A 17648-nucleotide genomic window follows, 5' to 3' on the forward strand; every position below is an offset into this window, starting at 1 on the left:
TTAATGACAATTCAAGCAAGAGATCAATCTGCACTTACTACATCCACATCAGTACTTATAGGAGCTGTCCAATTTTAAACCTAACTTCTAACACAGATCTGCTGCAACATATAAACTGGATAAACAACCAACAAAAATGGACATGTTATAAAATAACTACTAATCAGAATGAAGAAACTCCTTGTTCTATCTATAAATATCAATAAGAGTGAATTATACCTTTTCCTTCTTTGAAAGAAAGAATAAAACATCTTCATAGATTTCAAGACGGTCACGTTCCGATATTGCATTCCAGACTTCCATCTCACCAAACATTTGCTCTGCTTTTCTATGTTAAAACAATTAAATGTTACACTATATTATACAATAAAAGTTAATCTTAAACCATTTTAATTTTGCAGAAAATTTAAAACCACCAAATAAACACTCTTTTCCATTCTAAATCCATGACTGTATTATTCAGGAAAACTTTTGAATAATTAAGAACAAGAACAAAATAGCTTAGGCTTCCATTTTTCTTTAGGCTACAGGGGTTAATTCTAATTGAGCCATGTTTTGTAGTCAAGACTATCTGTAATTCTTAGAGTAGCTAGAGAGACTATCATACTGCCCATGGAACTAAATTATAGACTTCAAAAAGTTGTCAGAAATTCAGCTAACACATAAAACAGGAATATTTAAAGAAATAAAGTTTTTCACTAAGGCTCTACTGGAAAAGTGACAAAAATAATGAAGCACACATGGAAAATGAACTTGATAACTTACTGTATATGTTAACATTGAATTACCCACAGTTTTAAACAATAAAGTACTCTAAAATCAGCAATGCTATATAAATACAAATTTTCAAAATGCTATGTTTAATGAAAATAGACTATTTCCATCACAAATACCAAATGTTTCAATTCTTATAGTAAGTACAGAATAGCTCTAGTCCCTAATTAATAACTCAATGAGTTTATATGTTAAATTTCACATTTAACTACTGATTTATCACATACCTAATAAAACTGCTATGTTTATACTCATCTAGTTTTACTTAATGAGTATCTACTTTGGAATAGTCACTGCACACCTGGCAAAAAGGATGACCCAGAAACAGCTCAGTAAACATGTATCATGCATCACTAAAAATCTTACTTGTATCTGGTTGTGGATGTCATTTTCTCATGATTTTCAAGAAAACGCTGAAAGGATTCCTTAGCTTCTTTGTACTTCGATCTTGCTTCTTCTTTTTCTTCTTTCTCCGTCTGAACTTTATAGGCATTAAAGGCCTGCTTTTTTTCGCTCAACTTTGCTAAAGCACTAAATTGAAAAATGCCACATAGGAGTAAATGAAGGGAAGACGATCAAATACTGATGCTTTGAAAAATAATATAACTGATTTTATTCACAAGATAATTTAAGAAATTATTACAGAAAATAATTTCTACTTTCAAAATAATCTTAATTTCATCTGTAGCAGGGCAGAAAACTTAAACTATATGACAAAGCCTTTTTTGGTTCATATCAGACATAGAATGAATCTATTCTTAGTGTCTAAAATATTAGAAGACAATGGGAGTAGAAAGTTATATTGTTTTATACAATTCTGAATTTGCTAGGCTTGCTATATTCAAAGTGAAAAGTAAATTGAAAAAAATCAATTACCTGTATCGTGGATCATTTATGATCATTTTCATAGCTTGCTCCCATGAAGCATTAGATGGTACCCGCTGAAAACCATACAATGAAAAATTAAAACTTAACAGAAATATATTTAAAGTTATAAAACAGGAAACAAAGTATAATACTCATTGAAAACATCAAACATTTTCCTTTGCAGTTTATAAAAAAGGTCTAAAAACATAATTTCTTATTGAAGCAAGGCAAATCTGGGTAACAATATACCTACAGACTAAAAAGAAAATTTAAACTGAAATATAAACAGAACAAGAATACTTTTTCTTAAGGCTACTGATTAAAAGATAAGCATGTTATATAAATTAAGAAATCTTGCATTAAATATAGAGGTCAAATATAAAATATTCTTCAAAAAAAGGGAAATATTTACTTCATTTTCAGTTATAAGTTTATGAAATTAACATTTTCACTGAAGACATCACAGTACTGATTGCAATGAACAGTAACTTCATTTATTAGATATTTCATGTCATATAAAGATCTGTAATATAAATACCTTTTCTTTCAATAATTCTTTAAATGCTTGCTTTGCCTCCTCCTTTGTATTCCAAGTATATGTTTTTTTTGCTGGTTGGCTTTCTTCCTCTTCTTTTTTGGGAGTAAAACTAGAGAGAAATTTAAACATGGTCATTTATAATTTAAATAAACATTTGTTTCATTTAGAAAAATTTAACTATTTGATGTTGAGCTAAAATTTGACAATGTTAAATTCTCCTATATGAATCCTACTTACTTACCCTAACATAAAAAAATAAGTACATTTTTTTTTCTGAAACATTCAGTTATTAAGGCCCTGCACAAAGACCAAAATAAAAATTTAATTACACTAAAACACTGGTTCCACTAGTTCACAACTTAATACGTCTAAATGGCTTACGAAACACTTGGTGCCTTTCAGTTTAGTGCCGTAACAACTGAGAATTTGGGCACGCATGGATAAATATCAAAAAGAAAGCAATTAATCTAAATCAGGGTAGGCAAATGCCGACCCATGGGCCAAATCCAGCCTGCAGCCCATTTCTGTAAATACAACTTTACTACAACACAGCCACGAAGTGTACACGTTGTTTATGGCTGACTGCATGCGGCCACAGCACAATGTGAGTCGCTGTGACAGACTTTAAGATCTACAAAACCCAGAGTACTTTACTCTTGAGAGTTTGGGGGTCTTCATGAAAAGTTGTTATGCTTATATTTTTTCGAATATAAAAACAGAGTGTTCAGAAGAAAGAAAACTAGGTAGAATGCTTAGGGAAAGATAATGGAGAACATACTAACAAAAAACATATTCACACACTCTAAATACTTGAAAGAAAAAAAGCAGGAAATAATTGTTAAAATTATGAAAAACAAATTATGGTGGACGCATGTAATTAAGTATAAAAAGATTAAAAGAATTATTCTAACAAGCCTAAATGTCTATGAGTAGAAGAGCACTTAAAACTTACTTATGTATGCTATTAAATGATATGCCATTAGTCAACATAATGTGGAAGGTGTTTTATATATATATATATATGTATTTACATATTTTAAACACATAGAATAAGGGCAAGATATAAATAAAATATAAAGAAATACTTTTATGCCTTCTAATATACCATGTATTTTTTTTAAACTTCTTAACATTAGGAGCGTTATAGAGCTATTTTCACTTTGAGAAATGTACCTAAGAAAAACAAAATCTTTACAAAAAGGGGAAGAGGAAAGCAATATGCTTAAAGAAGATAAGCAGCATAGCTCGAGGTTACTTTTTATAGCTGTATAAAGCATCATTATATGAAATGTTACTAGATCTTGGGTACGTAAGTACTTGCAAACTTTTGCCTTATTAAAACAGTATCAATTTAATTTCACTAATAGTTTCCGTACATCCTGTTAAGTGTTCTTTGTATTAGCCTATTAATTTTTGCTTGTTTCTTCAATATCAAACTACAGAAAACGTCTTTTCAGTGCTGTGCTAATAAGCCGTATTATATTTGAGACTGAGGCAAAAGAAAATCAGTAATACTGATATTTAATGTTTTGATATTTTATTAATCATGGAATTTTTGCACTGATTGTTTTAAAATGCTGCACCACAATATGATGTATCTTGATTACTAAAGTTTTTGGCATCCCTTTAAATTTGTGTCTCATCCTAGGAAGCCCTGCTTCCTAAAATTTCTATGGATTAGTTTTGCCAGAGTTTGATAGCATGACCCCAACAAAATTCAGCCTCAAAAATGATTATCTTAAGGCTTATGCTATAATTCTTTTTTCCCCCTTTTTACTTAATTTACTGAGGTGACACTGGTTAACGAAATTAAACAGGTTTCAGGTGCACAGTTCTGCAATATATAATCTTGTAAACTGTATTGTGTGTTTGCCACCCCAAATATTTTCTCAAAAAATTAATACAATAGTCACTGACTAACTGGCGATTTCTTATCTGTACTGATTTGCAGAAGACAAGCTACTAAACTTACTCGGCTACAGTTTCCTTGGATGTCTCTTCTCCAGCATTACTGGACACTTCAACACTTTGATCCTGAATAGCAGGGGTACTAGTAAGTTGTGCTTGTTCTTCAGTTGAAATTGTTACTGTGTTTTCATTATCTACAACAGTAGCAACAATTGAAGTAACTTCAGGCTCAGGAACAACTGGAACAGTTCCACTGACAGTATTAGAAGCAGAGGTGGAGGCATTGGCATTGGCGGCAGCGGCGGCGGCGGCAGCGGCGGCAGCAGCTGCGACAACAGCAGCTGCTGCCTCTGCAGCAGCCATGGTGCTCATTGTGGTCGGAATCTCTGTTGTAGGAACTGGGGCTGTTGATGCTGTGGTGCACTCTTCTTGCTTACTATATAGTTAAAAAAAAGAAAACTGGTTATTTCATTACTAATGATCACAAAGCCAAACAAAGCTAGTTTTTAAGTATTATACAATCATATGAACAAGAGAAACTCTTAAAATGGAAAAAAAAGCAATGCTGCCAAACTATTAAGCCATTCAAAAAAATTAAAACCATGAAATAAAACTGAACTACTTTGATATAATTCAGCAAACATTCATGAATTAAATCAAAGTATGACAGGCACTCAGGTAACAACATCCAGTCCTGACTGGTATGGCTCAGTGGATTGAGTGCTGGCCTGTGAACCAAAGGGTTGCTGGTTCAATTCCCTGCTGGAGCACATGCCTGGGATGCAGGCCAGGTCTTCAGTAGGGGGCGTGCAAGATGCAACCACACACTGATGCTTCTCTCCCTCTCTTCCTCCCTTCCCCTCTCTCTGAAAATAAATAAATAAATAAAATCTTTTTAAAAATTAAAAAAAATAAAAAACCGCTAAGTTTTATATTAACAACACACATCCTTCATTTCCTAAAGTCTAATTGTTTTCATTTACAAAAGGCCTATCAGATTGTATCATGCCAGAAAATTTGACATGTATCATAAACTTCTATAAGATCTTTAAAATTTTACTCATTTCATCCATTAAAAGAAAAATCTGAATAAAGGAAGAGATATATAGATTGCATACTTCTTCCACTCCCAAATTAACTTATAGCAAATTTTGGACTTTTCTATAACACAATCTTAATTCATAAATGATGCAGTACAAATTAAAATAACTACTGTCTAGTAAAGCATCACTTGCCTACCTTGAGTAAATATCCCTGTTCCCACCCTCAAATCCTCCAAAGATACCAAAACCATATAAGGCCTAATATGTTAATACTATTTATACCGTTAAAACAAGATTATAAAGTATCTAATTTCTAAATACGTATTGATATCTAAAATTGCTTACCTGCTTTCTTCAGCTTTGATCATTGCTATTAAAGAGAAAACAGAAAAGTTATGTACTACACAGTTTTTAAATATGATCACTGAAAACAAACTTTAAAGACTTTTAAAAACGTTTCATAAGATATAATTTACCACCCCCCCCCCCCCTGCAAATCACAAATTTTACTGAGCAAGTGCTTGCTCCAAAATTCCAGGACAGCAATTAAAGAATGAAGACAAATTTAAATAGCAGTTTTTAGGAAAGCTTCTCCCCACGCTGCTGCTTTCCCAAAGACTGCAGGCTACTGAAAAAACTTCCTGAAAGTATCTACATAATTCTGGAATAAAATAGTATTTTCCCCAGAAATAAAACTATTTATTTTTTTAAAAGATATTAAACTCAAAACAGAATCAAATTCATGTTATAAAATTCCAGCACATATATACTAGCATTGACAAGTAGATAGATAGTTATACACACCAACTATATATAATAGGGTTATATCAGAAATGAGCTTGATATTTCTTACATCAATAAACTGGGGATCTACCTATCTACAATGTTATTTAGCCAATGCTAGTACAGAGATTTAGGTACATTTTTCTGTAGGGGTAAAAATATACCTTACTCAGCATCATTAGGGAATGAGGTGCTCCATGGAAGTGATAATATAAGCTTAACTATGAAAATATTTTAAAAACTCAATCATTTCTGAAAATCTGTTTAGGATGGCTGACAAAACATACTGAAGGGGTTATTACCATTACTAATAAAATCAACTTATTTTCCAGATACAAATGATATCTAAGTAAATGAGGTGACATAGGGTAAAGGTAAATAGACTTAATACCACAGTGCCTTCAAGAATGTTTTATTCTCTTTTCTGTCAGATGTCATTTCATATTGCAGTCTACTTTATTAGCCCCATTCTCCTACACTCTGTTGCTTTTAACCTACTATAGTTTGACACCATAGTAAAAATTCTGTCAGAAGTGAAAGTCCTGTGTTTTGTATTATCTATTTCTAGATTTCAAGCAGTATTCTGAACAGTTGAGGATGGTAAAAAAAAATCCTCCCTTTTTAAGTGAAGCATGATATTTCGCTTACCTTAATTCTCCCATAACAAGCATGAGGGCTATTTTGCAATGTTGTTATTATATAAAACCTGCATTAATTATAGTCTGATAAGGATTCAAAGATCTCTGCTAAGTCCCATACTCCATGTATGCACTAACACCCAAAGCTGTATTTAGAAATATTGTACACAATGTCCTTGTTCAATTTTCAAGTGATACGTAACTTAAAAATAAAAAAACCAAAGTACAACTTTAAAAGCTACAAGCTCATTTATAATATAACCCTTAAATTAGAGGAATTCTTTGAATTAGAGACTTCTCACTGCAGATTTATCCAATCACGGTTAGTGAACATTAGTGACATACTCTAAAAATGTTAAATGACAGAAAATGAATTATCAAAGCGCTCACCATGCAGGTTTGATTTTGTAATAAGACTTCCAGCAACAATGGTATTCTGGTATCCTAGTTTCAGTGGAATCAAATCAAATAAAAATCTATTTAAAATCTACAGAACTGAGATCTAGAGCAACAAGAAAATAAGAGCCCATAAAACTGTTACACCATTTTAAACATTCTAATCATATAATTTTAAAAAATAAGGCCTTTGTTTGAATAATTCTATTTATGAAGGACTGTTTCAGTGTGAATGACATACATATTTAAAAAATTAACATTAATAATTATTTTTTTGTTTTACCTTCAAGATCCTCAAGTTCTTTAGGTTTGGCCCAACGGGATTCTTTTGTTTGAGAATTGTAATAGTATGGCTTTCCAGAGTCAGATTTGTACTCTTTCCAGGGGCATTTAGATAAAAGTTGCTGGAGGGAAAACAAAACCATCAGTTAACAGTAGTGTATTTAGCACCATGCATCATTTAAGTCACTGTTTTCCCTAGATATTACCAAGCTGTACAATTTGAAAGCTTGTGAGGTAATGGTATACAAGCTACCAATTACAAGATACTTACTAGTGATGTTAAGATTTGAATACGTTATTTAGTCATTACAGTAATACTATAACATTTATACTATTATTCCAAATTTACTTAGAGAAAGTAACTTGCCTGATCTAATATACCTATTAAAGGGCAGAGGCAAGGCTCAATACCAGGTCTATCTGAATTTCAAATCCTATGTATGTGCTCTTGCCATTTATACCCTTACCCCATCAAAGGTAAAAATTACTATCCACATTTTACAAATACTTTTCAAATACTAATGCAAGTATAAACATAAACTTTGAGAAAAAGCAAAATCTGGTTTAGTCATGCTTAGATTTCAGCCTCATAATAATTTATTACAAATCTATGTGAATTACCCATAAGGGAACAATATATAAGTATGGTATACTTAAAACCTAATATATAAACCAGTTAGGGTGATATAAGAATGCTATTAAAAACTAAATCCAGACAGAATGCCTTAGGCAAATATATAATTGATAAATATTACCAAGTATGTCAATATTGGGATAAATAAAAAATTATAGTTATCTACCAACATCCCCTTTTAAGTACTGTGGTACGTATTAGTGTGGTGGATGGCAAATACTTTTACCTCCTCAAATTCCTTAATTAAGGGGAGTGGGAGGGAGATAATAGTGCCAATCAGGAAAAACCTTAACTATAGTTTGAAATGCCAGATCTACTTTCACTTAGGGCTTTGGAGTTCCCCATGTGGAATAATGCTTACTCAGTTTATTTCTTCAATCTTACTTCCTTATCTGTGCATTTTGAATAATTAAATCTGCAGCATAAAACGAAAAGTACATACTTTTGGGGGGGGGGGGGCATTTTCCAAAGACAGTTTCTCAGTCTAAGAAAAGGAAGTATTTGTAATTTAATTTCATCTCCATTAAATCAACCCCATTTAAAATTTTTAAGAACTTATTAAAAGACATGTGAAGTCATCTAGGTTTACTATAAAGAGGAAAACAATTTGAAATATGAATTTAAAAAATAAAGGTCAGTCAGAGAGAGAGCCCTTTTTTCCTTCCAATCTGTTCTTTAAATCACCCTTCTTAAATTAATGTCACCCCACAAAGGGTCCTGAGGAAGGGATAAATCAGTAAATAAAATTGGTCTGTTCAAAGAAGGGAATGAGTGTTGTCTTTTTGCTGACTGGTGTGTTTAGTAACTCTTTCTCCTCTGAATGCCTTTTGAGATATAAGCAGTACTATTTGGATAGTCAAATACCCATGACATCCTAAAAAAGAAAAAAAGAAAAGATGAAGGGGGAAAAAAAAAAAAGACCAAATCTACTTAATAATCCCTGATTTCCAGCCCTCAAACTTTTACCTCAGCAGGTGTTTTAAGATCATCTGGTTTCTCCCAAGTCGACTGTTTTGTTTCAGTATTGTAGTAATAAGTCCTTCCATCAGGTGACTTATGTTCAGTCCACATTGATTTCTAAAAAAAAAAAAATTATTGTACAAAAACATTTAAATTGTTTAACAGTGTCACTGACAGTGAATATCAGTATCAACTGTTTCAAAGCAATATGTGAAAAATTAAAGCAATATGTAAAAAATTAAAAGTATAAAATGGGTACACTTTTGACAGTTAAAGCATTTAGAATAATTCATCAACACAAATATGGAGGTGACTGAAAATCAGATTTTAAAAGGACTTCAAGTGCAACATGAGTCCATTCAGGTTTTAGGATCACTCTCTGCAAAATCTCAGAATTGTAAGGATATGACTGTTTCCATAAGAACAGTAACTTTTTAAATATTTCAGTCACACAAACCAATGCCTTATCGTTAAGAGTCCATGCTAATGTAGTATAGGTTCATTGATCATGAACCCAACCACCCAAATTCAAAGAATATTTATATCAAGTTGGACAAAGTTCTAAACAGACATGCTATATATAAAAATGCAGCAGTCAAAATGAGAAAGAATGACTTCTGGATGACAATCAGAATTCAATAATCAACAAGGTGAAATTTAGCAGGAATAAAATGTGAATCCAAATGCCCTAATACAAGATAGGTGAGATAACGTTTCATATGAAACTAGTTTGATAAAGATTATAAATCCACTCTTGGAACCCAAAAGAATTACTAACCACCTACTAAAAGTTCCTAGTAAAACCTCAAGTATCAACAGACATATGCCTCAAATAAAGGCCTGTTAAGAGTTTTACAACATTACTATACACACACACTTGTATATACACAAAATAATAATAAAGTGATGGCAGGAAACTGTGAGAGATGATAGATATCTATGGTCTTAATGGTGGTGCTAGTTTTACAGGTGTATTACTTGTTCCCCAAACCATCCAGTTGTACACATTAAACATGTACATCTTTTTACATTTCAGTCATATCTTATACAAGTGGCTTAAGAAGTTTTACAAGGACTCATGAGTGAGTGAATTATTGGATGAGATCAAAGGTACTAAGCCCAGTTCTGGAAGATTTTTCATATGGCAACAAACTGAAGTATACTTGAAAAGAGGGTAGCAGAGATGATCTCTTCATGTTTCTTCAATTCTAAGACAAAACATTACTATATATACCTCTAAGAAAGAAAAAGTATATAATCATGAAACTATCACATGCTTTGTACCACTCAGATTTTATGTTAAAACTTTTTGAAATAATTTATTTTTATTTAGACACTGGTTTTTATCACATATCACTTTTCTGAATACATAAAAAGGAAAATAGGCAAATAAAACAGTCAAGCTATTCCTTAAATTTCACATTGAGAGGTCTTTTTGTATCAGAGTTGCTGATACAGTCACACAGTTATCACTCCTCTGTGGCATTAAAAACACTTATAATGCAGTACTTAAAAAAAAAAACCCATAAAATAACTAAAAACCACTGGTGCTGATTCTAAATTTTCTTCTGTAATTATTGTAAAAAGTGGGAATGGAAAATAAGATGACTTAAAAGAATGTAAATTGATTTTAACAAACATAGATGAGGTAAGATGATTACTTTCTATGACTTTTGAGAAGACAATTACAATGGAAGAATTATGGATAGCCATTAAATTGAAAGAAATTGATAAAATCTGAGCTGTTTGGTAACAAAATTAGTCCCTCCTATAGAGATCTGTAAAGATTTGTAAAGTCATCTGACAACTATTTACAGAGTGGATTTCTGAATAATGTAGCAAGATACATAATTCTGAAGATGTAAAAATATTCTTTAACATATTCTAGCACCATGCACAAGAAGATATGACAACTACAATCTCTCTGGAAGAAAGATTAAAATTAACTGGTAAAAAATATTTAGCTTGCTCTTATTCACCTACTTTAAAATTTCATCAGAAAGTGATGCAATTAGAGGCATATACAAAAAATTCAAGTGTATGGGTAATACTTTATTTCATAAATTAAATGGTGCTTTCGTAAATAACTTTGTATTTGTTTCTGATGTTCTAAAAATTAACTCAGTAGCATCTCAAGACTGTATTATCTTAAATAGAAATCTGTTAAGTTCCAAAATTATATTTAAACTTCTCAAGTCACATCTGTTAAAGGGCATCAAGGAAAGAGGAGGTTCACCATAAACAGACTTAAGATATCATGGAACATGAAAGACCAATGAGGAGAATGAGGGGAAATGTACAAACCAGTAAAACCAATAGTGAACAGTTTGGTATTCACTATCTGTTACTTTGAGCCTTACAACTACACTACAAAGAATATAAGACCACTAGCCCCATTTTACAGATAAGGAAACCAAGGCTTAGATGGGTTAATAACCTGCTCACAGTAATTCAGTAAATAAAACATAAAACTAGAACAATTCAATCATATCTGCCTCAAAAGACCGTATTTTACACACTCTGAAACACTGTATCAAGCTTGCTGTATTCAAGGACCGTCTATCAGTAAGAACGGATAAATTCCCCATCAATTACTAAATGTTAAGCCCTGTGCTAACTGCTTTGCATCAATTATCAGTTAATTCTTGTAATAACCTTCTGAGGTAGCTACCAATTATTAGCCTTACTTCACAGAAAACAGCACAAGAAAGTAAAGTAACATGGCTAGTTAGTTAGTTCATTACAACATTGTTCCGGCCTCAATTAAGGTCCTATTAAGAAGCAAGGTTCCAAATCTTTGCATCAACAGGAACAATCACTTAAGATATTAATATAAATTCTGTACTAATATCTTAACTAATATGCAAATTTACTTACAGAAGTTAATTTTGGAGTGAGGAAAATGATTTATCTGATAAATTTTTTTACTCCTTTTTCTTAAATCTGCAGCTTAAAGTAAAACTGTAATTTATCTTGCTTTTGGCCAAAACTAATTATGTTAAAAGAAAAATTTAAAAACAAATGTATCTGAATGGTGAATAAAAGATGAAGAATGGCATAAAACATTAATGGATATATTAACAACTATCTTCAGAGCCATAAGCAAGTGTTGCCCATCAAGGACTCAGACTGCACTTGCAGAAATGCGGGGGAGGGGATCTCACGAAGACTCAGATGTATATTTTGGAAAGGACCAAAGCCAGGAAATTAGGTTTAACCTTAAGGTTAGTTGCTTTGGGGACTTGCAGGAGTTAAGATATTCCTAACACTGGAATTACTCTGTATTTTTATCAGATGACACCATTCCCAAAATTATTTTATTACTGACATAGCTACTGTATTAATAAAAAATTATTGACATAAATGGTAGTTCTGGGGAATCAATCAAAAGTCGACATTTTTACAAATGGAAAACATTTGCAAATTAAGGCATTAAAAATTTTTATCCTTCAAACAGAAAAATCTACTACAATCAATAAGACAATCTAATGGAAAAACAAGCATGGCCTTTAATAGAAGTTGGTAGAGATAATACATCTAGATGTTGAACTTTATTAGTCAATCAAGGAAGCACACATTACAATGAAAGTTTTTGCTCATCAAATAAATGACAAGACTATCAGTATATAATGTTAAAAGGGTGTGAAGAAAAGGACAGTCTAATGCTCCTATTGGGAAATTAGTATTTTTCAGCAATTTAATATTCTTACTAAAATGAAAATGCAAACATTTCTAGATCCTGAAATTTCACTTTACAAAATCCCACTTACATAGTTGCAAAAATGTTTCCTACAGGATTGCTTGTCATAGTAAAAAATTAGAAACAATTCAATATCCACCCACAGGAAAAGAGTTCAATTATACTCTTCAATACTATAAGATGTTTCTTATGCAGATCTATTTTTAACCTATAGAAAATGTCTAAGATGAAGTGCTGATGTAGTGGCAAAATATACACAGAAAATATGTAATTATCAACAGAGATAATAAAAGTCTCAGATTCAGAAAAGCAAGTCAACATTGGATTGTGAATAAATTTAGTACACTCAAATTCAATTATGTATACATAAAAGATAAACATTTATATACTCATAAGTATTTACACAATGTATAAGCTATATTGAAATAAACTGAAAGAGAAGTTATGAAATCCAAACACTAAACAGCAAGATCCCCTCACTACTCTAAATGAGGAAAATAAAATCAAAAGGAAATGATTTTCTCACAAACTACCAAAATACAACACAGAAAGACACATTACAATTGAATATTCTAATTACCATAGAAGCAAATGAAAGATACCCAGCCAGATTCACAGTAAAATACTATATAACCATTAAAGAACAGAGAGTTAGAATAACACTATTTCTGATCATAGAAAAAGATAAGAAGTTCTTTATTAGCAACAAAACAGGAAAGGTATCCAAAAAGAAAAGCAGGCAATGTTACCTATGAATATAAATCTAAGAATTTAAATAAAATATTAGCCAAGAGAACCCTATAAGGTATACACTTTGACCAAGTAGAATTTATTGTAGAAGTACAAGCTCAATATTGAAAAATCTATTAAAAAATTATTTGTATTAACAAGTTGAAAAGAGAAAACACCACCACACGATCACACTAATAATATTTGTTATGATTAAACTACATCCTAAAAATTGTAAAAAACTCTCAAGTATTCAAAAAATAAAAACAAAAATCCTCATATAAAATAAAGGACAATTGTAAAGGACAATTTATCAAAAACCAAGAAAAATAATTCTAAAGCCACTTCATTAAAATCATGAAAGCATGAGTTTGTAATCACTATATTTCAACAAATACAGCACAACTGTAAAATGAAATGAAATTTCATTAAATGAAATAATTGGTATAAATATTGGGAAAGAGATAAATTCTCTTTCCTTTACTGCTAAAGGCTCAAATGACCTCTAGAAACTAAAATTTAAAAAGCTATTCTAACTATCCAGGAAATCTGGTAATATAGCTGGCTGTAAGATAAACATTCAAAAATTTGTGAACTGACAAATAACTAGCTTGCAATAAAAATGGAAAAAATAGTCTATTGACAATATAACGAGTTTTTACAAGGCAAAAAAATAAAGATAAAACAATAGGTATACTAGCTGTTTGCCCTATCTAAATAGAATCTAAAGCACAAACCATAATGGGAAAAGGACTTGCATGCTGACAAATTGATACTGAAATAGAACATAAATGAAGTTTTAATAAACTGCAAAAACCAACTTCTAATAAAACTGTGTTTTCTGATCATAATGCAAAAAAGTATATCTTAAAAAAAGTAAGTTACCCAAGAACATGATCCAAAAAATAACTGATGGGATGAACTTCATTAAATTAAAAAATTCTATGCCGAAGAGTCAAGAGAATGAGAATGCAAACTGGGAGCAGAAGACACAAATGATGAAGAACTGATGATTCTAGACTCATAGGAAGAATGCAAGCTGACAGCTGTGGAGTTGGGGTGGGGAGGATGGAGGGGTTGGGGGGGAAAAAAGAGAAAGAACTCATGGACATGAACAGTGTGGTAATTGCCCGGGTGGTGGGGGGCTGGAAAAGGATATGGGGGGATAAATGGTGATGGACACACAATACAAATGATGTGCTGTAGAACTGTGCCCCTGAAACTCGTATAATCTTGTTAACCAGTGTCATACCAATAAATTCAGTAATATTTATACATAAAACTCTTTAAACTTAACATTAAGGAAAAAAACAATTGAAAAATGGGCAAAAGATCTGCACCTTAACAAAAAGGCATACAGATGGCAAATAAGCACATAAAAAGATGCTCAACACCATATATTATTACAGATGAATAGGCATAACAGGAATTTTAGACCAGTAAAGCCATACTGTATGATACTATCATGATAGATACAATGTCATCACACATCTGTCAAAAGACACAAAATGCAAAACACTAAGAATGAATCATAATGTAAAGTGGACTTTGGGTTATGATGTCTTAATATATGGTCATTGATTGTAACAAACAAAACCCTGTCATGGGAGATATTGATAGTATAGGGAAGGCTGTATGTACGTGGGGAGAGAGGGTGTATGGGAAGAACTCTCTACTTTGAGCTCAATTTGGTTCAAAAAAACCCCAAAGTCTATTAAAAATAAGGATATCTGAAAACCAGTGAGATGAACACTGAAGCCAGAAAAAGAGCAATAGAGCAACCAAGAAGGAAATAAGTGATAGAAGAAATAAATTTATGAAGTTACTCTCTCCCAAAACAAAGTAAGGAAGATAACAGCTATTAGGATTTTTAACAATATGCCAAATAATTATTAAAACTCAGCAAATAAATATCTGGGAAAAACTAAATTATTAGAAGAAATTTAAAACTGGAATAGCTTCAATAACCACTGAAGAAATTGAAACAGTAATCCAAAACTTCTATTCTCAAAAAATACTGGGTGTAGTCAATGTTTGGTTGTTATATTAAGCTGTTAAGAAGTTGTTTGTCATTTATATGAGCTGCTCTAGGGACCAGAAAGAGGGGTTCCTGCCCAGACACAAGCAACACAGAAATTAACAATGTAAATCCAGATGAAATTAAAAATAAGTGTGTGCACATATATAGACCCTAAACACACAAATAATAATTAGAATTCATTTTAGTAATGAAGAGACGAGTTAATGTCAGCAAATTTATCTGTGTACTTTCATATTACCAGACCAGAGAATATCTTATGATCATCTTAGTTAATAGTGAAAAAAGGACTGGAGAACATTAAAAATAAGCAGGTATTGAAATCCATGCCAACAAACCAGAAATAGAAAAAAGCTTGAACTTAATAAAGGTTATATACCAAAAAGCTATATAGTAAACACTATATTTAGTGGAGAAATTTTATACATATTCCTATTAAGAAAAAAAACAACACAAAGATGCCAGCTTATCACTGCTACTTCTCATCACTGCTACTAGAGGTTTCAGCTGGCACAATAAAAGTAAAACAGATGAGGATTAGTAGAGGGGCCGAAACTATCATTATTTTAGGATGATAGTTTAATAAACATAGAAAACCCAATAAGCAACAAGAGTTCAGCACACCTACTAGATGAACACATAAAAAAAAAGACCATTATGAAGCTTGATAGACTCAAAACAGCACCAAATCTTAGTATCTATAAACTAACAGAATGCAGGATGTGTAAGCCTTCAATAAAGAAAATCTGAAACTCTTTTATAGAACAGACACAAAAGAAGACCTGACAATCATGTTCATGGCCATAAACAGGTCCCCATGATCTACAAACTTCATGTACCTCCAACCAAAATAACAAAAATATTTTTTGATTTTGACAAATAGATTTGAAAATTATATAAAAGATATGGAGCAGGAAAACAGAGGTCAATAAAAAAAATTAGGTTATTTTTTTATAGAGAAAAAAAAACCACATAAGCCACAGAATAAGATAGCACAATGCCATTCAGAGAAAAAAAATGTATCACCTATTGAAAATCCTAAAAACTACAACAAAAAAGATTAAGAAAAACAAATTCAGTCAAGTTGCAGGATATGACATCAATATGCAAAAATCAGTTGCATTTGTATTCACTAACGTTAAGCTATCAGAGAAATTAAGATAGCAATGTTATTTCCAATTGTACCACCCAAATAAATATATAAATAAAAAAATAAAAATTAAAACAATCCAGCTAGGAATACATTTAATCCAGGAGATGAAAGACATGTACACTAAAAGCTATAAAACACTGATGAAAGAGACTGAAGAAGACACAAACACATGGAGAAATATTCTGTGCTCATGGATTGGGAAGAATTGACACGTATTGCAAAAATGTCCATGCTATGAAAGCAATCCACAGATTCCATGCAATTCCTAAGCAAGTTCCAATGGCATTTTTCACAGAAATAGAATAGATAATCCTAAAATTTGTATGAACCACAAAAGACCCCAAATAGTCACAGCTATTTTGAGAAAGAACAAAGCCAGAAGTATCACCTTCCTGAATTTCAAACTCTATTACAAAGTACAGTAATCCAGACAAATATGGTACCATCCTGACTGGTATGGGTCAGTGGGGTGAGTGTCCTCCTGCAAACCGAAAGGCTACTGGTTCGATTCCCGGTCAGGGCACATGCCTAGGTTGTGGGCCAGTTCCCCACTCGGGGGTGTGTAAGGGGCAACTAATCAATGTTTCTCTCCCTCTCTTTCTCCCCCCACTTTTCTCCCTTCCTTTCTGAAAATAAAATTTTAAAATAAAAAAATAACAACACCACAAAAAACAGCATGGTATTGGCATAAAAACAGACACCTAGGTCAATGGCACAGAACTGAAAGCCCAGAAATAAATACATGCACATATATGGTCATTTAATTTATGACAAAAGAGCCAAGAATATATAATAAGGAAATGACAGTATCTTCAATAAATGATGTTGGGAAGACTGAACAGCCAAATTCAAAATAATTAAACAAGATCACTATCTTATACCACACAAAATAATGAACTCAAAATGACTTGAACACTTGAAAGAAAGACCTAAAACTAACTACAAAGGCTCCTAGAAGAGAACATAAGTGGTAATAAGAAGCTCCTTGACAGTGGTCTTGGCAACAACTTTTAGAGCTGACTCCAAAAGCAAAGGCAAGAAAAGCAAAAATAAAAATTGGGACTACAGCAAACTAAAAAACTTGAGCACAGCAAATGAAACCATCAATAGACAGAAAACAACTTACCGAATGGGAGGAAATTTTTGCAAATCATATACTATATTTTGCCGTGTATAATGAGCATTTTGCTCAAATTTTTGAGGGA

General features: G+C 31.8%; 1 protein-coding gene across 8 annotated transcripts in view; it reads right to left on the reverse strand.

The window, feature by feature from the left end:
• The window catches only part of PRPF40A (pre-mRNA processing factor 40 homolog A), a 53493-nt gene that overhangs the window by 14651 nt on the left and 21194 nt on the right, over positions 1-17648 (reverse strand). For 4 of the 8 annotated variants that reach the window (XM_024579901.3, XM_045187420.2, XM_024579900.3 and 1 more), the window contains exons 6-14: positions 8830-8940; positions 7231-7351; positions 6942-6995; positions 5476-5500; positions 4152-4523; positions 2180-2288; positions 1651-1715; positions 1141-1305; positions 220-328 (exon numbers count right to left, since the gene is read on the reverse strand). In XM_024579901.3, the coding sequence (XP_024435669.2) occupies positions 220-328; positions 1141-1305; positions 1651-1715; positions 2180-2288; positions 4152-4523; positions 5476-5500; positions 6942-6995; positions 7231-7351; positions 8830-8940 (1131 nt within the window). The remainder of the gene's footprint in view (positions 1-219; positions 329-1140; positions 1306-1650; positions 1716-2179; positions 2289-4151; positions 4524-5475; positions 5501-6941; positions 6996-7230; positions 7352-8829; positions 8941-17648) is intronic. The other 4 variants (XM_024579902.3, XM_045187421.2, XM_045187419.2 and 1 more) reach the window with 1 other exon arrangement.

Source organism: Desmodus rotundus, chromosome 2 (genome assembly GCF_022682495.2).
Source record: "Desmodus rotundus isolate HL8 chromosome 2, HLdesRot8A.1, whole genome shotgun sequence".
Lineage (NCBI taxonomy): Eukaryota > Metazoa > Chordata > Mammalia > Chiroptera > Phyllostomidae > Desmodus > Desmodus rotundus.